At 44.9% G+C, this 26,177-nt stretch overlaps 1 protein-coding gene across 3 annotated transcripts in view; it reads right to left on the reverse strand.

Annotated features, from left to right (window-relative positions):
* PRKCZ (protein kinase C zeta) overlaps window positions 1-26,177 on the reverse strand; it is a 201,398-nt gene that overhangs the window by 31,919 nt on the left and 143,302 nt on the right. For all 3 annotated transcript variants that reach the window (XM_069741678.1, XM_069741677.1, XM_069741679.1), the window contains 10 exons: window positions 23,792-23,870; window positions 18,127-18,179; window positions 16,892-17,080; window positions 15,540-15,637; window positions 14,262-14,348; window positions 13,693-13,828; window positions 10,690-10,777; window positions 8,907-9,026; window positions 7,069-7,148; window positions 349-438 (listed from right to left, as the gene is read on the reverse strand). In XM_069741678.1, coding sequence (XP_069597779.1) covers window positions 349-438; window positions 7,069-7,148; window positions 8,907-9,026; window positions 10,690-10,777; window positions 13,693-13,828; window positions 14,262-14,348; window positions 15,540-15,637; window positions 16,892-17,080; window positions 18,127-18,179; window positions 23,792-23,870 — 1,020 coding nt within the window. The remainder of the gene's footprint in view (window positions 1-348; window positions 439-7,068; window positions 7,149-8,906; window positions 9,027-10,689; window positions 10,778-13,692; window positions 13,829-14,261; window positions 14,349-15,539; window positions 15,638-16,891; window positions 17,081-18,126; window positions 18,180-23,791; window positions 23,871-26,177) is intronic.

Raw genomic sequence — 26,177 nt, forward strand, 5'->3', positions numbered from 1 at the left:
ACAAGCACTTTGGGCACATGTTCCCATTTACACGACCAAGACGCTTGTTGCAAACAGATTTGAAGGGTCTCTCATTGCGTATATTAAAGCTCCTTCAGTGAATACATTTTTTTTCTTACCATAATTACCCCTTTGTAGAAAATATGGCATATCATGTGTTAAAATAAAATAAACCCTGGACAGGTTTACACAATGGAGGGTTGATTTTGTGAGTGTAAAAGCACATAAATAGCTACAAAATGGTTTATTTCTTAAAATCTTGTCTTGGAGCAGAATGCTGTACTATAAAAGCATGATTTATTTTGTTTTTCTATTTCCTGTTCTGGACAATGACATTTTTTGGCTTACCATATCCCAGTCTATGCTGCGGAAAAACGTATGCGACTTAATATCAGTAAAGCCTGTCTGAAGTTGGCATCCAAGTCTGTCTTTGGGATCCTATAAAATAAAAAAAAAGGAAATTTCATGATATAAATAAACAGACGATTATAAAATAAATACCAGTGTAATATTCACTTAATGTTGAATGTCAAAACAATGGTTTGTGCCAATCACTTTGCATCTTTTTTCTAAAGGTCTGAAGGAAAGCAAAATTTTAATAAATGACCCTCAAAGTTTGTGCTACGAAGAAACCCGTTTAGTGATTGCGCTGCTGGCACATTTGCATTGTGGTTTGTCAGTCCTGCTTTGAAATGCGTCGGTAAAACAGGATTTTTGGTTGCTTACCGTAAAATCTGTTTCTTGAAGCCTCCATTGGGGGACACAGGAACCATGGGTGTATGCTGCTGCCACTAGGAGGCTGACACTATGCAAATAAAAAAATTAGCTCCTCCTCTGCAGTGTACACCCCACCGACTGGCATTAAACTCTTCAGTTAGTGAGAAAGCAGTAGGAGAAAGAACAAGGTTGAAAAACCATAACCACAAACTTGAGAACTGTAAACGTGAGAACAGTCAGAGAACATATAACAAAAACATTGGGAGGGTGCTGTGTCCCCCAATGGAGGCTTCAAGAAACAGATTTTACGGTAAGCAACCAAAAATCCTGTTTTCTTTATCGCCTCTCATTGGGGGACACAGGAACCATGGGACGTCCCAAAGCAGTCCCAAGGGCGGGAAAACAGACTTCCATCAGGTCAGAGGACTCACCACTGCCGCCTGCAGGATCCTTCTGCCTAGGCTGGCGTCCGCCGATGCGTAGGTATGGACCTTGTAAAATTTGGCGAACGTGTGGATGGAAGACCAAGTTGCCGCTTTGCAAAGCTGTAGGGCGGAAGCCCTGTGGTGCACCGCCCAGGAGGCGCCGACTGCCCGGGTAGAGTGAGCCTTAATCCCAGGAGGGGGCACTCTGTTCTTGACCCGGTAAGCCTCCAAAATTGCCGTTCTGATCCAGCGAGCAATAGTCGCTTTAGAAGCCGGCTGGCCTCTGCGCGTGCCATCAGGAATGACGAAAAATGAATCCGTCTTCCGGAAAGAGGATGTTCTATCCAGATAAATCCTCACTGCCCTGACTAGGTCCAGCTTGTTCAACGATCGCTCCAGAGGATGAGTCGGAGCTGGACAAAAGGAAGGTAGAACGATGTCCTCGTTGAGGTGGAAGGTGGAAACCACCTTAGGAAGAAAAGAAGGTGGAGGTCGGAAGACCACCTTGTCCTGGTGAATGACCAAAAACGGAGGGCGGCAAGACAGTGCCGCCAGCTCGGAAACGCGGCGAATGGACGTGATGGCCACAAGAAAGGCCACCTTCCACGATAAAACTGATAGAGGAATCTCCCTAAGAGGTTCAAAGGGAGAAACCTTCAAAACGTCCAGTACCAGGTTTAGGTCCCATGCCTCCACAGGGGCCCTGTACGGCGGGACGGCGTGGGCTACCCCCTGAAAGAAGGTCTTAATCTGTGGCCGAGAGGCCAAGGACTTCTGAAAGAGTCTGGAAAGCGCAGAGACCTGACCCTTCAGGGAACCAAGAGCCAGGCCCGAATCCAGTCCTGCCTGAAGGAAGGCCAAAAGAGAAGGCAGGGAAAAAAACATAGGCGGCACGCGGTTGGACTCGCACCAACGGAAGTAGGCCTTCCAGGTGCGGTAGTAGATCCTGGAAGACGAAGGCTTCCGAGCCTGAATCATGGTGTGAATGACCCGGTCCGAAAAGCCGGACGCTCTTAGAACCGCGGTCTCAACAGCCACGCCGTTAAACTGAGCGACCGAGAATTCGGGTGGCAGATCGGACCCTGGGACAGCAGATCGGGCCTGTCTGGAAGGCACCAGGGAGCGTCCGCGAGAAGGTTGACGAGCTCCGCGAACCAAGCTCTCCTGGGCCAATCCGGGGCGATCAGGATGACCGGCACCCCTTCCGCTTTGATCTTCTTCAACAGTTTGGGAAGTAATGGAAGGGGTGGGAACAGATAGGGCATCTCGAACTGTGACCAAGGAATGGCCAGAGCATCGACGCCCACTGCGAGAGGATCGCGTGACCTGGAGACGAATTGTGGAACCTTCCTGTTGATCCGAGACGCCGTGAGATCCACATCCGGAGTTCCCCATCGAAGACAAATCTGATGGAAGACCTCCGGATGCAGGGACCATTCCCCTGCCGCGATACCCTCGCGGCTGAGGAAGTCGGCGGCCCAGTTTTCTACGCCGGGGATATGCACCGCGGATATCACCGGAACCGTTGCCTCTGCCCAAAGGAGGATCTTGGACACCTCGGCAAGGGCCAAGGAGCTCCGAGTCCCCCCCTGATGGTTGACATATGCCACAGCCGTGGCATTGTCCGTCTGGATCCGGACTGGAAGGCCCCTGAGAATCCTTTCCCAATGGCGGAGGGACAGAAAGATGGCCCGAATTTCGAGAACGTTGATCGGCAGCGCGGACTCCTGCAGCGACCAACGGCCCTGAACCGTCAGGTGGCGAAAAACCGCACCCCAGCCGATCAGGCTGGCATCCGTTGTCACCACCTGCCAGTGAACCGGAAGGAAGGACCTGCCCTGGGAGATGAGAGGAGACGTCAGCCACCAGTTGAGAGACCGCTTGACCCGAAAGGAGAGTCTGATCGGCCGATCCAGGGAGAAGACCGACCTGTCCCACTGAGACAGAATGGCTTGCTGAAGGGGTCGAGAATGGAATTGGGCGAAGGGAATCGCTTCCAAGGTAGCTACCATCCTCCCCAGAACCTTCATGGCCGATCGGAGGGAGGGAGGCCGAGGACCCTGGAGCAAGAGAATGTCCCGACAAAGGGTGGATCTCTTGTCCTTGGGAAGGAAGACTCTGGACTGACGAGTGTCGAAGAGCATGCCCAGAAAGATGATGCGCTGAGAAGGAATAAGGCAGGACTTCTTCCGGTTGACCAGCCATCCGAAACGGGATAAGGTGTCGAGAACAATCGACAAGCTTTCGTGGGCCTGAGCAAAGGACGGAGCCTTGATGAGGATGTCGTCGAGGTATGGAAACAGAACCAAGCCTCTGACTCTCAAAATGGCCATCAGCGCCGCCATGATTTTCGTGAACACCCTTGGCGCGGTTGCGAGACCGAACGGCAGGGCGACGAACTGAAAATGATCTTGTTGCACTGCGAAGCGCAGGAAACGGTGATGTCCGGGAAATATTGGAACATGTAGGTAGGCGTCCTGGATATCTATAGAGCATAGAAATTCCTGAGCCTCCATGGAAGCAATTACTGAACGAAGGGATTCCATCCTGAAGTGTCTCAGGCGAACCCTCCTGTTCAACAATTTGAGGTCCAGAATGGGACGAACCTTGCCGTCTTTTTTCGGTACCACAAAGAGGTTCGAGTAGAAACCCGTGTACCGTTCCTTTTCTGGGACGGGAACGATTACCCCGGATTTGAGCAGAGAAGCGATGGCTGCGAAGAAGCCCGGAACCAAAGCGGGATCTTTTGGAGGACGAGATTGGAAGAAACGATCTCTGGGTCGGGAGGCGAACTCTATTTTGTATCCCGAAGACACAACTTCCCTGACCCATGCATCCTCTACTGCGGAAATCCAGACGTCCCTGAAACGGAGAAAACGGCCCCCCAACCTGGGAGTTGGGCTGGAGTCTTGCCGAGAGTCATGCGGAAGTGGATCTTCCAGTCCTGGGCCTGGACGATCTACCCTGGGAATAGCGAGGACGCCAGGACGGAGTGGGCCTGAAGGACACCGCCTTCTTCTCTTGACGTGCCTGTGGCCTCTGTTGCTGCTGGGAAAAGGAGTTTGACGCAGCGAAGCGACGAAAAGGCCGGAACGAGCGAAACTGCCGTCTAGGAGGAGGGCGACGAGGTTTAGCCTGGGGGAGAAGGGAACTTGTGCCCCCAGTGGCGTCCTTAATGATCTGGTCCAGCTGGGAACCAAAGAGACGAGAGCCCTGGAAGGGCAGACTAGTGAGGGACTTTTTGGAGGACAAGTCCGCCTGCCAGGCCTTGAGCCAAACGGTCCGGCGGATGGCAACGGCATTGCTGGAAGCCTGAGCCGCACAAGACGCGACATCCAGGGAGGCGGAAACCAGGTATTCACCAGCGTGGGAAATCTGGTTGGCAAGTTCCGCTAATTGCGCGGGAGGAGCCCCGTCCAGGATACCTCGCCGCAGATCCTTGGCCCATTTTGAGATGGATTTTGAGGCCCAAGTGGAAGCAAAGGCCGGGCATAGCGCTGCTGAAGCCGCTTCGAAGGCAGATTTTGCGAAGGATTCTATAACTCTGTCGTTAGAATCCTTCAGAGACGCTCCGCCGGACAGTGGGAGCACCGTGTTGGTGGACAGCCTGGACACAGGTGGATCCACCGAGGGAGAGACCGTCCAATTGGCGGTAAGATCTGGTGAAAAAGGATATAACACCCCCAGGCGTTTTCCCCTCTGAAAACGTCTGGTCAGATTCTCTCTCTCTCTGGTCAGGATTTCCTCGAATTCAGGATGAGGGGCAAAAAATCTTGAAGGTGGTTTGGCCCGTCTAAACGAAACCGCCTGATCTGCGGGTTCCGTAGAGGGATCCTTAATGCCACAGGTTTGGTTTATAGCCCGAATGAGGTTCTGGACCGACTCACTCATGGTGGCGATTTGGCTAGGATCCAACTCCGACATCTCCTCTGAGGGCGCATCAGATAAAGCCTCGCCTGACTCAGGGGAGGAGGAACGGTGCGACACCAACCGCGGGGGAGGGCCGTGCGGCGAGATGGAACGCGAAGAGGACTCAGACCGACGTTCCTGTCTGGACCTTTTGTGGCTAATCAAGGAGGGCTCGGGCGGCGGTTCCTGCGACCCGCTGGCCACTGCAGGGGTCTGCAGGGGTAACCGATCCAGCGCGGACACCAGGGTTTGAGACACCCGTGTTAAATCGGCCACCGATTGTGACAGAGAAGCGGCCCAGCCTGGGATGGGGGGATCACTCTCGGGCGGAACAGCCGGGGGATCCTGGGCGGTGGGAACAATCGGGTTGCTGCAGGACTGACACAGCGGGGAGGACTGACCTGAGGGAAGTTTGCTGTTACAGGACGAACATGCAAAGTACGTGACTAAGGCAGAAGATGAAGAGGTAGGGGGACGAGAGCGGCCCCCTTTAGAGGTAGACATTTTTAGGGACCCTGAAGATGCCAGTGGGTTAGGGGACAGTGGGCAGAGGGGGGTGTCAGTCTGCAGTGCAGCTACTCACGGACCCGGTCCTGGAAGATGTCCCACTTGTCCTCGGCGGAGAACTTCCCTGAGGTGCTGATTCTGCGATGCTGAGCCACAGAAGATGCGAGTGCTGCTGCTGAGAAGCGGTGCACACCGGCCGAGGGACCCACGAGGAAGGGGGTGGAGCCAGACGCAGAGGCGCCGGTGGGCAGGGCGCAGTATGTCGGGCGGGAAAGAAGCCCGCCCGCAGAACCGGAAGTGAGGAGCCGAGAAACCGGAAGTAGGCCCCGGCCTAAGCCGGGACCTAAATTAGAGACCGGCGCCGCCGGAGAAGGGAACCGCGGCGCCGGAGCAGTGCGCCGCAGAGTCTGAGAAGAGCGGCAGTCTGCCAAGGCTATCCGAACGGAACTGGCGGGGTCGCGGCGCCAGAGGTAGGCCCCGGCAGAAGCCGGGACCTAAATTAGAGGCCGGCGCCGCCGGAAAATCGCGGCGCCGGAGAATCGCGGCGCCGGAGCGTCGCCAGAGAATCGCGGTGCCGGAGCGCCGCCTGAGAATAGCGGCGCCGGAGCGCCGCTGGAGAGTGGCGGCGTCGGAGCGCCGCAGAAAGTAAGTGGCACGGCATCCTGCCAAGGACGCCGTGCAGACACAGGACGCCGTGCAGACACAGGACACATTGTGGCCGCCGAGAAGTGAGACCGCAGGGGGGAGCGGCGCGGCAGCCTGCTAGGCTGAGACTCTATAAGGGAGACATTGTGGCTGTGCGGCCGCCAATGAAGGAGAGCTTAGGAGGAAAATGAGTTACAGCCCTTGTGGCTGTCCCTGGGATCCCTCTAAAATAAACGCCATGAGGGAGGACCGGGGGACATCTGGAGAAAAGATCCCGGGGGAATGGAGGGGAAATACTCACCTAAACATCCCACGCCGTTACTAACCTGAGGGGAATGAGACGTCCACGGAGCTGAGATGGACGTCCTCGTCTCCTCCGACCGACAGGCTCTGGTAGGCGAGTGGGTGGGGGACGGAGCCAGGACCGGACTTCTGAGCACGCTTCTGTGCTAGGATCTTGGTCCTGGAGAGGGATCTATGAGGATACGGGGTGGCAGTACACGCCGTACTCATAGTCCGTATTGTGGGACTACAGGTGTGACTGCTCACCCTGTATCCCTCTGGAAGAAAACCTGAAAAGAGACGACGCACATTGAGGTAGATAAGGGTCTAATGAAAGACCCGTGTCCACCTCCTACTGACACTAAGCTAAACTGAAGAGTTTAATGCCAGTCGGTGGGGTGTACACTGCAGAGGAGGAGCTAATTTTTTTATTTGCATAGTGTCAGCCTCCTAGTGGCAGCAGCATACACCCATGGTTCCTGTGTCCCCCAATGAGAGGCGATAAAGAAATAAAGCTACCCTTTCCTAATCCAGATTTCCAGCAGCGCAGCCATTAATCGATAAAAGATTTTCCTCCACTTACCTTATTTAAAAATCCTTTGAGGACATGGGAAGCTTTCACAGACAGGAACCTTGGAATCCTTATGGGCTTTTCTAGGATAACTGGTCAGATAAATGAATAATTAGTTTTATTCTATAAAGAACAAGGGTAAAATACTAAGGAGTATTCATCATTAAATAAGCGCAAAATAGGGTCTTATCTGAGTAATTGCATAATTGTGTGCACACAACCACTGAGAACGAATGAGGCTGCTACAGCCCCACAAGGAGATGGAAGTTTAGGTAGAGGAGAAACAAATGGGTTAATTCTGCCCTGCCGCGTAGAAAGGATAAAGGAGGCCAATCCGAGTAGAAATGGTTTAATCATCAACGAGTTTCCAAGTATACAACTTCAGGAAGAAACGCGCTGACCATTAAACCACTTCATAGTAACATAGTTAGTAAGGCCGAAAAAAGACATTTGTCCATCCAGTTCAGCCTATATTCCATCATAATAAATCCCCAGATCTACATCCTTCTACAGAACCTAATAATTGTATGATACAATATTCTTCTGCTCCAGGAAGACATCCAGGCCTCTCTTGAACCCCTCGACGGAGTTCGCCATCACCACCTCCTCAGGCAAGCAATTCCAGATTCTCACTGCCCTAACAGTAAAGAATCCTCTTCTATGTTGGTGGAAAAACCTTCTCTCCTCCAGACGCAAAGAATGCCCCCTTGTGCCAGTCACCTTCCTTGGTATAAACAGATCCTCAGCGAGATATTTGTATTGTCCCCTTATATACTTATACATGGTTATTAGATCGCCCCTCAGTCATCTTTTTTCTAGACTAAATAATCCTAATTTCGCTAATCTATCTGGGTATTGTAGTTCTCCCATCCCCTTTATTAATTTTGTTGCCCTCCTTTGTACCCTCTCTAGTTCCATCATATTCTTCCTGAGCATCGGTGCCCAAAACTGGACACAGTACTCCATGTGCGGTCTAACTAGGGATTTGTACAGAGGCAGTATAACGCTCCATCCTTTATCCTTTCTACACGGCAGAGCAGAATTAACCCATTTGTTTCTCCACTACCTACACTATCATTACATAAGTAGTCGTCCCTACTTCTGGTGGATTATCCTTTTACAATAGACCTGCTGAGTGGGGCAGGCTCCTTCAGGTGTGATGTCAGCGATTTGCTCAACATTTCACCAATGAGATATTTTTTCACTTTTGCTCCCATTGTGCCTGTACGTGAGTTATACTACAGCTGCGCCCCCCCCCCCTCTTCCCGGTCTTAAACTTACTGTATACATTTATACAATTTTTGGAGAATTGGGTGATTTCTAAACTTCCAAAGAGACTGCAGCAGCAAAAGGAAGACTATAGGCTACTGGAAGGAGAGATAAATGATATAAAACAAACTCCTAAAGCGAAGATTTCCTTCAGGTTTTAGATTAAAATCAATAACCATTTTTATCTCAGCATCTTTACAACCTAGGGACAATTCCATAAGAAATCATGACATCTTTCCAAAGCGTTTTGGACTCAGCTACTATATGTCCTTAGTTATGGCCAACTTTGTACATCGTGTTCAAGTAGTGAAATGTCTCCATGCCGAGGATTCCCACAGCCTTCAATAAGGTGACCTGAGTTATCCTGTCATGCAGGGGTTAATGATATTTTCCCTAAAGGAGTGTTCCCATCACACACATTTATATGTGAGCCTTTCCTTCTTGGTGAGGTGGCTGCCACAGCCGTACTTGGAATGATTTGGAAATAGCCGTGCACAATTTCAAAACAAATAATTTTATTCTACCGATTTAAGCCAAAAAATAAAACAAAAAAACTATTCTTTTTCTTAGCCTATACAGACCTTGGAAAAGATAATCTTCAGTGTTCATGTCTGGATTGTCAGTAATGATATCAAATGGAGATCTTCCAGCCATCATTTCAAACATCAAGACCCCGAGAGCCCACCAATCCACACTGAAACCTGCCACGTGAAAATAAACGTCAAACCATTTTCACAACTACTGAAAAGACACAGCAACTTTCATTCTTTTGTTGTTTTTCATCCCCACCTTTCAGAGAACCTTAACATTAATTTTTCCATATATGTAGTTGTATACAAGTTTGTTTCCTGGTGCAAGTGTTTTCTTTTATCTCTACCAATTGCACCAAATGTGACACTTTATTTTTTTAATTGTTCATTCCAACTCCCCAAAAAATGGAATAAAAATAAAGGAAGATCGATTGCATGAAAACTTGTAGTGCTACAAGTGAGATAAGAAATGCTAAGGATTCCAGCATCAGAGTCTTGTGTTAATAGCCATGAATGTATTCATACAGAAATAGAGAAAAGCCGCAACCCCAAAACTGGAAAAACATTGCTAATCTTAGCAAACGCATTTGCTAAGCTTTCCAATGTTTTCATGGTTTGGGGGATGCGACTTTTTTTTTCTATTTCTGTATGAATACATTTATGGCTATTAACACAAGACTGATGCTGGAATCCTTACCGTTTCTTTGAAATGAACAATTATAATAGGATTGCCATTTTGTTTTTTACTTTAATGTACTATATATATATATATTATATATATATATAATTTTTTTTTTTACAGTCGTTACTAGGTGGGGTGCATAAGACGTTGGTTTTATAGTATGGATCATGATATGATGGTTGGGGGGAACTTAACCACTAAAGGGCTTGATCGATTCCTAATACTTCTGCATTGCACAGTATCATATGGTGGTCAGGCTCACAACAGAGCCAAGATGGCCATTTGGTATTTTGTTTTTCCCCACTTCAAAAAGAAGCCGATGTGGCTTCAAAACAAGATGTGGTAATGAAAACCTTTTTATGTACTATTGGCCAAAGACTTTCCTTTCAGCAGCGCAGCCCTACGACGTGTATTGTTCCCTCTGGCCTGAAAATGGCCATCAGATGGGGCAGCACCCTGACTGTCTAATCACTTAGATGCCATTTTCATTAGTGACTGTGACATCTAAGAAGTTAAACAGTTGGGAAAATACTTCTACAATCCTGACCCTTGTGGCAGGGTGGCAGCTGACACTCGCTACCGGTGGCACATAATCCATTCCTGAGCCCACATTGCATTGGCAAGCCTCCCAGATCGTGCAGTATTGTACTATGTACTATATATATTATATCTATCTATATCTGTATATATCTCAAAAAGGAGTTAGATCTTATGGCTGGTGTAGAACAGATTAAAAGGAGATACATCTTACGACCGGTGTAAGACAGATCCGTAAAAAGCCAGCGTAGCCCGGTATACTATATTTCCATGCTGATTTTATATAGATGCACACATGATTTTTTTTTCCCTACAGAATCATCGATCAATAAAGTGCATCATGGCAGATGTATGTATCATTAATATTTGTGCTTGAAAAGTTGTTTTTTTATGTCAACTACATCACAATAAGGTGATTTTTCTCACCGCTTTCTGCCAGCCGAGTGACTGGATTAGTATAGGAGACCACAACATGGGACATTACTTTCAAGAATATTTAATTGATCTACTTCACCACAAAGTAATTCATATTGATTTACTTATTCATGCAGCGGGGAATTAATAAGGTCAGATGGGATTACTAAAGATTAATTCCAGATCGTGGTAGCTACTCACCATACTCCTCTCCTCTGAGGATTTCAGGAGCGATGTAATTTGGCGTTCCGCAGAAAGTGCTCGTCGTGTCCCCAGGTCCTAGACCCTCCTGTAACAGATGGACGGTGATCACAACTTATCCAACTTAAATAGTAAAACAAAACCTTAATACTTTTATTTCAGTAGTTCCCAAAGTGAAATTTCCATAGGGTTTAATTTGGTGCAATATGGAGGATACACAGCCACGTATCAATCAGGCTGAGCAAATGTTCAGCTCTTGTACTTTTCATTCTGTCCAGACAGACATGTTTAAAATGTTTTTTTGTTTTTTACAGATGTTCACAACATTTTCAAAGCAAATTAATACAAAGAATAGGCGCTCATTTAACGCCTCTTACATGGGTCAATGCAAAATGTCCTCATACAGTTAGTTGGTTGGTGGTACTGCAGCCCGTTTACACTGGAAGATGCGCTACCAACTAACATTTTTAGGCCCGCATAAAATGGGTTGTCAGCCGGCAAACTAGAGGTTGTGCAATCATCAGCTAATCACTGCCATGTTAACACAGCCCAATGATCGACTGATTTACAGCCAATATAAAAGTGCCTATACCCACAAGACCCAAATCTGACACTACCCCTTTTTTGCACAATATAAAATCATTAAAAGGATTATCAGGTTCTTGTCACCTAATCTGAGAGCAGAATAAATTTAGAGACAAAGACCCTGATTTCAGCGGTGTCACTTCACTACTTTATGTAGTTTTGATCATCTACTGATAAGCAGTGATTTTATCGCTCGAGGACTAGTACACCTGCTGCCATGTAGCCCTTCATATTCATGAGTTCTTTATTATTATTATTATTTATTTATTTACATAGCACCATTGATTCCATGGTGCTGTACATGAGAATGAGTTACATACAAATTTCAGATATCACTTACAGTAAGCAAACTAACAATGACAGACTGATACAGAGGGGCGAGGACCCTGCCCTTGCGGGCTTACATTCTACAGGATGGTGGGGAAGGAGACAGTAGGTTGAGGGTTGCGGGAGCTCCGGTGTTGGTGAGGCGGTAGCTCCGGTAGTGATGAGGAGGCAGCGGGGTCAGTGCAGGCTGTAGGCTTTCCTGAAGAGATGGGTTTTCAGGTTCCGTCTGAAGGATCCGAATGTGGTTGATAGTCGGATGTGTTGGGGCAAAGAATTCCAGAGGATGGGGGATATTCGGGAGAAGTCTTGGAGGCGGTTGGATGAGGAGCAAATAAGTGTGGAGGAGAGTAGGAGGTCTTGGGAGGACCGGAGATTACGTGAGGGAAGATATCGGGAGATTAGTTCATAGATATATGGAGGAGACAGGTTATGGATGGTTTTTTAGGTCAGTATTAGTAATTTGAACTGGTTACGCTGAGGGAATGGGAGCCAGTGAAGAGATTTGCAGAGGGGGGAAGCAGAGGAGTAGCGAGGAGAGAGATAAATTAGTCGGACAGCAGAGTTAAGGATGGACTGGAGAGGTGCAAGGGTGTTCGCACAGAGGCCGCAGAAAAGGTTGTTGCAGTAGTCAAGGCGGGAGATGATGAGAGCATGCACAAGAATTTTAGTAGATTGACGGTTGAGGAAAGGACGGATTCTGGAGATATTTTTGAGCTGGAGGCGACAGGAGGTGGAGAGAGCTTGGATGTGCGGTTTGAAGGACAGGGCAGAGTCAAAGGTTACTCCGAGGCAGCGGACTTCCGGTACGGGGGAAAGCATGATGTCATTAATTGCAATAGATAGGTCAGGTAAGGAAGATCTATGAGATGGAGGAAAGATGAGGAGTTCAGATTTATCCACATTGAGTTTGAGGAAGCGAGAGGAGAAGAAGGAGGATATGGCTGATAGACACTCCGGGATTCTGGAGAGCAGAGCGGTGACATCTGGGCCAGAGACGTAGATCCGAGTGTCATCAGCATAAAGGTGGTACTGCAAGCCATGAGACTTTATGAGTTGTCCAAGGCCGCATGTATAGATTGAGAAGATTAGGGGTCCTAGGACAGAGCCTTGGGGGACTCCAACAGAGAGAGGGTGGGATGAGGAGGTAGTGTGGGAGTGGGAGACACTGAATGTGCGGTTGAAAAGGTATGAGGAGATCCAGGATAGGGCGAGGGCTTTGATGCCAAAGGAGGAGAGGATCTGTAGTAGGAGGCAGTGGTCAACTGGACAGGTCTAGAAGGAGGAGTACAGAGTATTGTCCAAACAGGAAGAAAATAGCAGCCCCACACAAGTCTTCCAGTAAAAAAAACCTTTGTCCTTTATTTTAACAACATGCTGTGCACATGGTTACAGAGGGCAGGATAATTTCAAGACGAACTGGTTAGGTTAATGGACTACGGCCGTTTTGCATGGTATACGCTTCAACGTGTCCACAGCACGTTGTTAAAATAAAGGACAAAGGGTTTTTTTTACTGGAAGACTTGCGTGGTGCTGCTATTTTCTTCCTGTTTGGATTTCCACTCATGTTTTTTCAAGCAAGCACGCCTTATTCCAGTGGATTACCGTTTGGTGGGGTTGTCGACTCCGCTCATCCTACTGGACTCTGCTAAGACTGCTCAAACAGTGAGTACTCACCTGTTTCTTAGTGCCATTCAGCTTTTTTCTTGTTTTTTTACAGAGTATTGGCCATTAGCTCTGGCTTTAAGTAGGTCGTTAGTGATTTTGGTCAGGGCTGTCTCAGTTGAGTGATGGGGACGGAAACCAGATTATAAATGGTCAAAGAGCAAGTTAGATGAGAGGTGGAGGAAAGTTCAGCTTGGACGTGCTGCTCTTTATAACCCCGCCCACACCACTGATTGGTAGCTTTCTGCCTACACTCAGTGCACACACAAAGTCATCAGTGGTGTGGGCGGAGTTATACAGAGCAAAGCATTCAGAGATCTGCAACACAGAAAACCAGGATCGCTGGAATCAGGGTCTCCTCCCCCATGTCATGCTGCTCTCAGATGGGGGTGATAAAATACTGGTGACATATACCCCTGGTTTTCTCACCTTACACATGCCATAATCAGTTAGTTTGATGTGACCATCTGCATCCAAAAGAACATTGTCCAGCTTTAGGTCTCTGTAAATGATCCCTCGCTCATGCAGAAAGTTGAGGGCAATACAGATTTCAGCAGCATAAAACCTAGAAACAAGAACACAGGTAATTTATTCCTCTAGTAAATCGGCGGGGCTGCTTAAATCATGGCTGGCTCTGAGCCTCTAGTTTTGGTATTTTTCACGTTGGCCGTGATGGAGACAATTCCCATTTGATTGTATACAGATCGTTCTTGTAGTATGGCAGCAGTAGAACAGGGTGGGGGAGTAATGGTTTCTACAACTGTCCTCCACCACAGACTATTCTGTAGAGGTAGTGGTATGAATAGTCCCACACGGCATAACAAATCCGCCCTGGGGGGGTGAGCTGGACCCCAACTTGTGTATTATCTGCACTATGTTCTCCCCATGTTTATAACTGTACTCCAACACTCTCCAAAATCTAATATTCGGTTATTAGGAAACTCTGCAATGCATCTTGGTTGCACCCCCTATGACTGCAGGTATTAGTAGCACCATACCTGGCATGTTCCTCAGGGAGCTTTCTTTGTCGTTGCATATGAAACATGAGGTCACCTCCATTTACATACTCTATTACCAAAAACAACCTAAATAAAAAAAAGAATGTGATAAAGTCAATAAAACCATAAGATAGAAAAAAAGAAGAGAAAGTTAAAACATTTCTGTCAACTCTACAAATATGGCTATTTGGACAAGGGACGACATCTCGCCCATCATGCTGCATGTCAATTTAGCCATGTACATCCGTGCAGCACCTCTACGATTCCCTTACTAGAAGATCATGTGTAAAACAGCACAAACACTTCTGTTCAGCCTGGTCCATGAGATCTCCAGTCACAGAAGAGCAAGATCTAACAGCGTACATCAGAGTAAGCTTTTCTAAATTCAGGAGAACCCCTTTAAAAGTCAATCCGTCACCGCCAGATTTCACAATACAAACTGAATATACCATTAAATTGAGCTTAAAAACCTGATGACACTGGCATATTTACTTTGAAAATCCATGTCCAAATTGTTATATAGTCCTGATATTAAAATGAGTTTAGCTATAGAGCCAGAGCTCACGAGACCATATATTCAGTCTCCATCCATCCAGCCTGACTGCTGCAGTGTGTACTGATCAGTGTGAGATCTCCGCAACAGCAGGGAGGAGGGACACTGAGGAAAGGCAATCAGGATAGGTGGGTAGAGATCTAGTTAAAATTTCATAAAAGGATTATGCAGCCATTATGACATGGATTGTCAAAGTAAATACAGCAACCTTATCGGGCTTAAGATGTTGCACAGCGGCTCAGTGTTTGTATGGGTTTTCTCCCACATACATACTGATAAGAAGTCTAGATTGTGAGCCCCAATGGGGACAGCGATGATGTCTGTAAAGTGCTGTGGAATTAATGGCGCTATATAAATTCATTAAAATGTAATAATGTATACTGCGTATATTGGGAAATCTGGTGACAGATCTGCTTTAATACCCCATGTGTTGCCCATAGAGTTCTATGGGCTTCTGCTAAACCGCAGTTTGACTCTGATTTTCATAGAGACAAATGTATCTGTGCACATCATTTGCATAAAGGAAATAAAATCAAACAATAACGCTATGAGCTTACTTTTACCCATAGATACACCTTATTACCAGAAAGTACCCAAAGAAAGTGAAGTCTAGAACACTAAAATGACAATGAGCACCAAGTGGCTGAATTTTCCCCGTCACTAATACTTCTAGCAGGGTTGTGGCATACTCCGCCATTAGAAGGGAAGACAATAACATCTCTTACCGACTTGGCGTCTGGAAGCAGGAGTGCAGGCCGACTAGAAAGGGGTTATTGGAAGCTTGCTCAAAGACATGCTTCTCTGTTTGAACCCAGTCAATATCCTGAAAAGAGAAAATTATAGTAAAATAATGTACATAATTGTGATGAAATGGACAGTGATTTACGGAAGAGAGCAAGTCTATCTGTCACACACCGGCAATGCTTAGATGGATTCACTTCTCCAGTGTATGCAGGATGCACATATGGAGAGTGACTGCTCGGCAGATGAGACTGCCTCTCCGCTGTCTGCCAGGTTGTCAGAGCTGCTCATCAAGGTTACTTTTACATGAATTGATCAGCGCCATACACAGCATGCCAACGTGTGCCATGGAGACTGCTGGACCGAGCAAACCTTAGCCTGGTCGCTGTAGTGTGGACTACAGAGCCGTCACGTCCATTGATTTATGTCTGCGTCTCCTATAGTTGATGTCTAGGATTACTAAAGCAACCACAGACTGGTGTGTTGGGGAAGTGGGAGTCAAGTGTCTTAATGACACAATTCATGATGGGCAGCAGCGTTTGCTACACTACAGATCATACTCCAGCCGTGATGGAGTAAGATTTGTGGTGAGGTGCACACAGAGGTAAGTGTCACTACGCGCCTTGCCTGCTTCATGAAGAGGCGTGCACCTCAATGAATCAAAAGCGTATGCTCCAACATGCCCCCTCATCCAGACCAACAAGAGAATCGCTGGTCTTGATGCATCGCACCCATTATTTTTGACAATTTATCTTTCCTTTGACATGACCATAAGAAGGCTTGTTTTTTGCAGGTCGAGTCAGTTTTAAATGACACCATTCATTATACAGGAAATGGAATACAAAATTCTTAAATAGGTTTACTACGGCACTACAGGTCATTTACCCGTTTCTTTTTGACTACACGGTGCCCCAGGTTGCGCTGCTTTACACCAGTAACATTATCTCTTACATGTCAAACACGAACCAAAGGTTATTGGAGGTTAGGTGACAACAAAAGAATTGGACTAAAGATTTATTGCATTAATTAATGAAGTATTTAAAGGATACTGCACTTCCAGGCCAACGAAGGATATCCTACACAATTCGGAGAGCAGATCGATTGAGAATAATGTATAGATTACCAATTAGTCACTGATCACTCTGTCAAGCAATTATCTACCTAGTTACACTCTATCTGCATCACCTCCATTGTGGGACCTACATGAATGTCCTACCCGACCTAGTCACAGATTTAGCAACCTGCTGACCACAGTGAAAAACTTGAGCGGAGGCCAAGGATGTCGTCAGCTGAGAAATTCCTGCTCTTAGAATGTTGTACATCAGTCTAAACTCACCTCTTCATCATGCACCAACTCCTTCTTCACCACCTTCATGGCATACGTCTGGTCGTTCTTTTTCAACCGTACTAAAAGGACTTTGGCGTAGCTTCCTCTACCAATCACTCTGATAAGATCAAAGTCGTGAAGGCTAAGTCCCTGTGAGATTTTAATGCCATCCATTCCGTCAATGACAGGCTTAATGTCCTGAAAATATTAGGAAACAAAATGTTAACAACAAAGCAAACGCTGAACTAAAAAATCCGATATTCTAAGAGAAGATGGACGATATGTATCGAAAACCACAGATAGCCCTTGTACGAAAAAAACCTGAATGAAATCAGATTTACAGATAACGTATTCTGCAGTCTGAAATGTACTGTGATACACAGAAGCTGTAGAAGCCAAACTGTCGAAAAAATGTGACTTTTACAGGGGTTAAAGTGATACTCCACTCATAGGATAGGCAATACCTTGATTGTTGGGGGTTCAAGTGCCGGAACTTCCAGCAATTTTGAGAAAGGGGCTCTAAGGAACAATCTTTATAGTAGTCAGAGCTGTATTATTTTCAGGGGCTATGTTCACACGTTGCTTTATTTTCTGCAGCCAAAACCGGATCTCTTGGCAGCAAGAAAGCTGCAGGTTTTGCTGGCATTTTGCTGCGTTTTTTCAGGATTTCCAAGTTCAGCTTTGCTTCCGCCATACAAGCATGAACGATGCAAGGCCTTAGGCCACCAATGCAAACCATACGTGAAACCATAAAACATTTTGAGGAAAAAAAAGGCAATTTGATCAAATTATTTAGTGAAATAAGTTGTTTTGGTTCTTAAAAAAAAAATAGTGTTTATTCTGAACAAAAAGTTCATACGAGTTCATGAAAAAATACACAATTGCAAATGCAAAAACAGCGGGGTGAGCCGAGTTGGTCGGACATTGCTTACCCAACATTGGCAGGGCATGGAGTTGGTTAGGCATTATTTACTTTCACACATTGGAAGGGCATGGAGTTGGTTGGGCATTGATTACCGTACTTTCTATGGGTGAAAAAATACTGCAAAAACGCTGAAAGAATTGACATGCAGCAGTTTTTCTGAAATCTCATAGCTTTTGATGGTACTGGAAAAAGCAGATTTTAATTTCCATAAAAAAAAACGCAAAATGTGAACAGAGACTCGTATAGAATATTCTATAAATAGAATTTTATCGATACCATATGAAACAATTCACTTTTTTCCCCATTTGGCCTCTCTTACCTCAGACCCATCCTTCAGTGATTCGATTTTCCGTTGTGGACGGATAATATTAACTGCAATGTAAGATAAAAGCAATTAATATAAAACTGAAATCCAAGTTAACATTCCCACAAATGTATTCTTTCAGGAAGCCTCATCACTTTACCAGCAGTCATTAAAAAAAAAAAATACAAATTGAAGGACCACATAAAAACTATTCTAACAAGAAGGGTCAGATTTGCCCATATAAAGCTATAACATACAAAACAGGGACTGAAAAGAAGAGGTAATCTGATCGGTTCCTATCAAATCACTGACAGTTTTATACTCAAGAGAGTCAAGGTGTTTTACGGTGGTACAGTGGCTCACAAAAGTATTCGCCCCTTGGCAATTTTTGTGTTTTGCTACCTCACAATCTGGAATTTCACTTTTTTTAGCGTTTGCATAAGTTCATAAAAAGAGCACATCTACAACTGTGAACAATTGTTTTTTTTTTTATTGTGAAGCAAACAATAGGACAAAATAAATGAAAACTTCATTGTGCATAACTATTCACCGCCTAAATTTAGTACTTCGTTGGAGCCTCCTTTTGTGGTGATTACAGCTGCAAGTAGTTTTGGATAAGTCTATAAACTTTCGACATCTTGCCACTGGGATTTGTGCCCATTCCTCAAGGCAAAACTGCTCTAGCTCCTTCAAGTTAGATGGTTTCTTCTGGTGAACAGCAATGATCAAGTCTGACCACAAATTCTTAATTGGATTAAGGTCTGGGCTTTGACTAGGCCACGCCAAAACATTTACACGTTTCGCGTTAAACCCCTCGAGTGTTGATTAGCAGTATGCTTTGGGTCATTGTCTTGTTGGAAGGTGAACCTCCGTCCCAGTCTCAAAATTACTGACACAAACAGGTTTTGCTCAAGAATAACCTTATATTTTGCACCATCCATCTTCCCCTCGACTAGGACCATTTTTTCCATACCCCTGCAGCCGAATAACATCCTCACAGCATGATGCTGCCACATTTCACTGTGGGGATGGTGTTTTTGGGGTGATGAGCAGTGTTGGTTTGACTCCTGACAGAGTTTACCTTGGTGGTCAAAAAGTTCAATTTTGGTCTCATCTGACCACAGCAGCTTCCTCCATACATTTGGGGAGTCTCCCAAATGTCTTTTGGCAAAACGTAAAATGACCCTTACAAATTTTATGTGTAAGTGAAGGCTTTTTTTCTGCCCACTCTTTCATAAAGGCCACCTCTATTGAGTGTATGGCTTATTACGGCTGTATCGACAGATAAACCAGACTCTGCTTGTGAACTCTGCAGCTCCATCAGGGTTACCTTTGTTCTCTGTGCTCATCTTTCTGATTAATGCCCTCCTTGCCCGTGCTGAGGGTTTTGGTGGGCGGCCCTCTCTTGGCAGGTTTATAGGTTTATTGTGGTACCGTGTTTTTATCCCATTTGATGATTGATTTGCTGGTGCTTTGGGGGGGGGGGGGGGGGGGGGGGCGGCTACGTGAAACACCATATGACTTTTTTCCAGGACCCCACACCAATGTCTGGTAGAGTTGTTAGGCTTGAGTTTTTTTGGTGAAAAAAATGAGCAGAAACTCACTCACTTAAGAAGCATTGAGACTTTCTGCTCCAAAAACCTAAAAAAAAACCTCAGTGTTCACATATATTAATGGGAGCAATTAAGGTCAACAGTATTGGGGCATCACCCTGATGTCTGCCATAATGACCAACCTCTATAAATATTATAAGTTGTTTTCGTTTTTTCTTTTTGCGTCAGACCAGTTAAAAAAAAAATTACAAAATCTCCCTAGTAAGCCAGTACATGGAATAATGAGAACCGTCCAATGTACATACATCTAAAAAGCCATAAAAGTGCAGACGATGCAAATTATACAAGAATCTACGTTACATCTTTCCGACTGACACAGAACGGCTCTGTTAGGTGCATTGCAAAATTTCCCAGCCCAGGTGACAGATTCAGAAATGAGGAATACAACCATATCATGCAGCGGGTTTAAAAAAATAAAAATAAATATTTCCGGAAATAACTCTGGTTAAAAAAAAAAAGAAGAAATAAAACACCAACAATCTTATTGTTGCAGATAGTACATTTCTATTTAAGACCTTGGTGCAATGTCCACAAGACAATAAAAATAACCATTTTCGGTAATTGCATAGACTCCATTTACAGAGTCATTTAACCTCAGAGATGTTATTCTGGAAGATGCCTTCCTAAGTGAACACCGCGCTCTGAATGAATTTAACTTTGAAAGTACGGTATATAATTCCTACCCAAAAAAACCATCCTGAATCGAGCAGCGGGGAGCCACAATCACAGCATCAGTAGTGACTCCTACGCCTGCAATCAGGCTGTCCCTGTACAGCGCGGCGGTAAGAGCCGTGGACCTCATTACTATACAGTGTGGTGACGGCAGGTCCGCAGTGTCATTGCCAGGCAGCTCATTTATAACAATGTTCTAGGCGCTTGGTGGTACCCGGAAGGCAAATCTGCAGACATGAAGTTAGAAGCTGATCTGAAAAAAATGTTTCCATGCGGAGATATTCTTTTGATCAGCGTTTGATCAGTGTTATCCTTTTTTCTCGTACCTGGAGAAAATAAAATATTTCTCCACGTTCTCCTATGTGATAGTCTGTGAAAATTGGTATGATTTTTTTCACGGACCCATAGACTTGCATTGCTGAATTTGATCAGACATTTGAACAAAAAAAAAAAAAAATTGGACAGGTCTCAGTTTTCCCGCCGATTGCTCAGTCTGAAAAAAATCACAACAAACATAAGGATGAATGACCTCGGGGAGATCAAAACATCTAACACCGCGGAGACACCATCACGTGTTTCTCAACGCAGTGAGAAACAAGTGATGGTGTCTCCGCGGTGTTGGATGTTTTGATCTCCCCGAGGTCATTCATCCTTATGTTTATAGTCCTTTTACTAGGCACTGCTCCTAATAGCCAGTTTCCTACTTCACACTGATGAGGGGCAAATACCCCGAAACAGCGGTCTGTGGATGGATACCATGTTTTGGCATAGGTGGTTTTCCTTTTTGGATGCTGCCCTTCCCGTGGTTGTTCCTTCCCGGTGAAAGACCTGGCTATTTATTGCTTGCGTTGAGAAACACGTGATGGTGTCTCCGCGGCTTTTCTACACGCATTTGAAAAAAAATCACAAACATGCGGATGTCCCCATAGACTATCATAGGTACAAGCGGAAAAAAAACAAACTCTTGACTCAAAAAAACTGACGTCTTAGGATATGTGCACACGTAGGTCTTTTTCTCGCACAATGTGGCACAAAAAAGTGACAATTCACAGCAGTGTGAAAACTATCAGTGTCGTATTTCTTCTTTAAACAGATTTAGGGTGTAGAAACAGAGGCCAACTCATTTGGAAGCCACCCGTCACTTATAGTTAAAATGGTGAAAAAAAAAAAGACAAAAAAAAAAACTGTAAAGCCACTTAGAGGGAAAAAAATGGCAGCTTTTTCCTAAAGTAGCTTGGCCTAAGAAAATCTTGGCGTCTTTAAGATATCTTAATACCCTTAAAAGTTTTTTCATAAATACATTTTGTTGGCCTTACGCTACATGATCGGTGGCGGTCTGGACTACCACAATCGACAGGACAAATTGGGAAAGCTACTCCCAGGACAGAAAATACAAAATTATAAATACCGTAACAGTAGCACTATGTACAGACTGGTGATCAATAGTGATGAGCAAACGTGTTATCCGAGCATGCTCGGTGTTATTCGAGTATCTTCGGCGTGCTCGAATGTGTCCCCCGCCGGTGCATGGTTCGCGCAGTTAAACAGCCACAACACACACGCAGGGATTTCCCATTTGTCAGGCAATCCCTGCATGTGTTGAGGCTGTCGAGCAGCTGCGAATCATGCAGGAGCGGGGACTTGAACATATTATTCGAGCACGTCGAAGATACTTGGATAACACCTTATCCGCGCAGCCTTCATTTATTTAACCTCATTGTACCACAGCCTTGACATTTGCACAATTCATTGCATTTCTATGGACTGTGTTGTCGTCATGCTACAAGTCATCTGCGGCTTCGGCCTAAATAAGAGTTTGTGCAAATTGGATTCAGCTGCTTTGCTGGGGCAAAGTCTTGTAGTGCTGCATTGTAATCAGCTTCGGTTCATCCCACAAAAGGACCGTTTCCAATTAGCGGCGGTGATGGCTACTGTGCAATTAGCATTGATCCTCTATGGCTCGTATGGGCTTTTTTATATCTAAAATACTACTATACATGTCTAAGCAGAAATTACCAAATTAATCTTATGCATGAAATAAGCCCCCGAGTTGTGCGCTTGTCTTGTACTATTCATTGCAAAGCTACATTGATTAATTACTTTGCTGTGAAATTGGCCCTTGTGTAAGATAATGAAACGGAGAGAAAATTGTTTAAGGACATGTGCAACAAACGCTGCATATATAATTAAATGTCTATGTGTAGTCAGGTTTTCGAGGTGAAGCTGCAGTAGCAGATGCAGCCACATTGACGAGAGCAGTGCCGAGTTGGGGGTGTGCAGGATTTTCCCATTTTGCTGCCCTAACTTAATAAGTTGGGAAAATCCAGCATTCACAGGAAATAAGGCAAGTATATTAAAACATTAATTTATTCCCAACACAGTTAAAAAAGAGAAAAATAAAATAAAAAGACAAGGGTCTACGCGTTTTGAGCATAACTGCTTTTAGTCCTGACAGGGTTATGCTCAAAACACGTAGACCCATTTCTTTTTATTCTTTTGTATGTTTTGATTTAGAATTTTTCTCTTTTTTTCTCTAACTCTGTTGCTAATAAAATAATGTATTAATATACTTACGGTACCTCATTTCCTGCAGATGCTGATTTTTCCATTTTGCTGCTCTACCTACACCAAGAAGTCGGTGTGGAGACTCTCTGCACTGCACCTCGATTCAAGGCATTTTTTCAAGAGTTGGTGAACCAATACAATTTCTCTATTTATTTTTTTTTGACTGAAGTTAGGGGGTATTAAAATTAGACTCCTGCTGATCACACATCCACGGCCTGTCCTAAACAGAGGACACTGTTACATGTTGAGAAACCGGGCAAATGATAGTGTAAAGATTAAAAATGGAAGAAAAAAAAATAAGATCCTAGAGTACTTTTGGTTCTCATTCTTTCCTTTTCTGGAGGAGACCGAGCTTGACGAATGCATTGGTTACCACTGCGGCCAATGACTGGTGATGCAAGGAGACCGCCGACACTCAACCAGTTTTTTTCAGACCATACTGGGTCGGTTAAGTTGATAAAAAAAAATACTCAAAAATGAAGGCAGAGGGGTGGACAATCCCAGTAATAAACCTTTCGACTGTCTAGGATTGTAAATCCAGTAGTTGTTATTTGCACCTCAAGAACCATGAGAAGCAAAAAGGAGCAGGCAATGACATTCTGTAATGAGCAAGTAGGACAAAGCCACCCGGCCATGTAACAAATCTTTCGTATGTTCTGTCTCAGATTGACACCCGCAGTCCTCCTTAATGGCTTTCTAATTGCTTTAGGCAAAACGGAGGGGGGGGGGGAAGACATCGCCATCACAGACACTATAATTAAATTACAATTCCTGTAGCAGCGATGTATCCTGACTTGCAGGTTATCCTCATAGACCTGGGCACAACTTACTTCCATCTTCGTCAGGGGGGTTATCTCCCTCGTCGCTTTTATCATCTACTGGCGGCTCCTGGAAGGGCATGACCGAATCCTGTTAAAGATACAAGTTACAGGTTATAGCTTCTACCGACAAACACATTCACGAGAAAAAAGAAAAAGGGACAAAAAAAAAAGACCCTGCTCCGACTTTCCCTAGTGGTTGCAGACGCCGTATTAATGTGCTGGCCTCGTCATGACAATGAACAGCTCAAAACACATCTTCAAATCTTTCAGAAGAGGTTCATGCTCTGGCAAATATAAGATCAGGAGAAGAACGTGGGCTGCATCTTAACCACCATGTCTGCTCCTTAACGGGACTCGTCAGGGCAGCTGGTGTTCAGAAGCCGTATTCATGCACATCTTGATTATTAATGCACTTTTAACTCACACCTGGCTTTCCGAAAAGCAAAGCTATGTATCTATCTTCAGAGACCGGCAGAGCGAGGAAAAAAAAAATTCGGTAATTCAGGCTCTTTATTGATGTAAAATTCAAGGTGATCATTTACAGGAAAGGTGGAGGAGAGCCGGGGACAGAATCAGATGGTGTCAGTCCGGTGGGAAGCCACGGAGACACAGAAAATAGGCGAATACAGGACTGAGCAGTAAAGGGGTTAGTGAGTGGAAAATATTATTGGACGAAGCACATAAAAATAAGCCATTTTGCAACTCATGTATTAAAAATACTTTAGCATATTTTTGCACAATACAGAGTTGTGCAAAAAGTTTTGAGTTTTTCCACACCAGTTTGAAGCAGAAATGCCAAAAATGGTGAAATTTATTAAAAATACATTCTGAAAGCCAGAAATGACCCCAATATCCACAACTAGAGTAGCATGTCCGGTGCGGCGCACAGCATCATATTATTATTATTATTATTATTATCTATATTCTGGCGAGCCCTTCATTAAGGCTGCCGTGCCTAACGGTCGTCTTAATGAATCGTCCCTTTTGGGTTTTTCGAGATAACTGACATTGTTGTCAGTGACAGCAGCCTCTTGATTTTTCCTCACTATTAGGCAATGGTGGACACGCAAGCGCAGTTCATCTGGTGGGACAATCTCCGTCCTAATCTGTGGTTGCGATGTGTCCACATATTTTTCTCAACTGGAAATGTTCTCTGATTGGAATTGTAAGTGTTCTGATTCCGCTCTGCCATGCAGAGAAAAAGAACAGCCACCCAACAGGTGAACGGCACGTGTGTGTGTCCACTGCCATGACTTCATGAAGTGTTTGGACGCAGATATTGTCAGGAAAAGTCTAGCACTGCTATTCACACCAAATAAAGGCGAACCTATATCATTGTATGTGTAATAAAACTTTTGCACAAACTATGACTAACTTTCATAAAAGCCCAAGCCAAATTTATCACTATTTTACGCCATTGTTTAGTATTATAAACCCAATAGCAATGAGTGAATGTGATCTGATAAGCGGTTATCAGAGCTTGCTTGGGTGCTAACCGAGCATCTTCTGCGTCCATGAAATATATATGCGCGTCCCCATGGCTGCATGTCTCCTGGCTGTTCAACAGACTAATTAGATGCAGGGATTGCCTAACAAACAGGCAATCCCTGCTTGTGTTGAGTCTGTCGAACAGCCGCGAGACATGAAGCCGCGAGGACTTGAACATAGTATTTGAGCACGCCGAAGACACTGGGTTAGCACCAGAGCATCTTGGGATAACACCTTATCCCAGCACATTCACTCATCACTAATACCCAACCAAACCAACAATAAAATGTCCTGTAGGAAATCAACTCCAGTAAAAAAAAAAAAAAAAAATGCGGCGTGGAAAAAAAAAGCGTCCCATACTTAAGACATATTAAAGAGTCATAAAAATATGGCATAAACAAGGAAAAAAAAACACCACTAAAAAAACACCACTGGGAACTCAACAAATGGCAATTAATACAATAAAAATACCCAAAGGCTTATGTTAATAAGATGTCAATCCTGCAGTAAGTAAATACACCAAGTAAAGCCAAAAAGTAACGTTTGCTCACATGTAAGACGGAAATTCGAGCTGTTATAACAACGCCTGCAGCTAATACTTGAAGCAAGAGGTGACAGCATAAGAGCAGTGCGACTATATAGCTCAGGATAATGCAATATCCTATGCATTCATTGAAACAGAAATGGTCAGAACACACCTACCACTAATATAAATGTGACACTGTTGATAAAAAGGGGGAAATAAAAAGTTGCAATTTACACACATTTTATTATCCTTCGACGCACAAGCAACATTTTTCAAAGTTTTACCCCATTACACTTTTTTTTATAATACCTGCACCACTATGTAAGTGATTAGAAAAAAAGGGAGCTTCGTTAATATTCTTAAGTAAGCCATATTTAAGAT

Source organism: Ranitomeya imitator, chromosome 10 (genome assembly GCF_032444005.1).
Source record: "Ranitomeya imitator isolate aRanImi1 chromosome 10, aRanImi1.pri, whole genome shotgun sequence".
Lineage (NCBI taxonomy): Eukaryota > Metazoa > Chordata > Amphibia > Anura > Dendrobatidae > Ranitomeya > Ranitomeya imitator.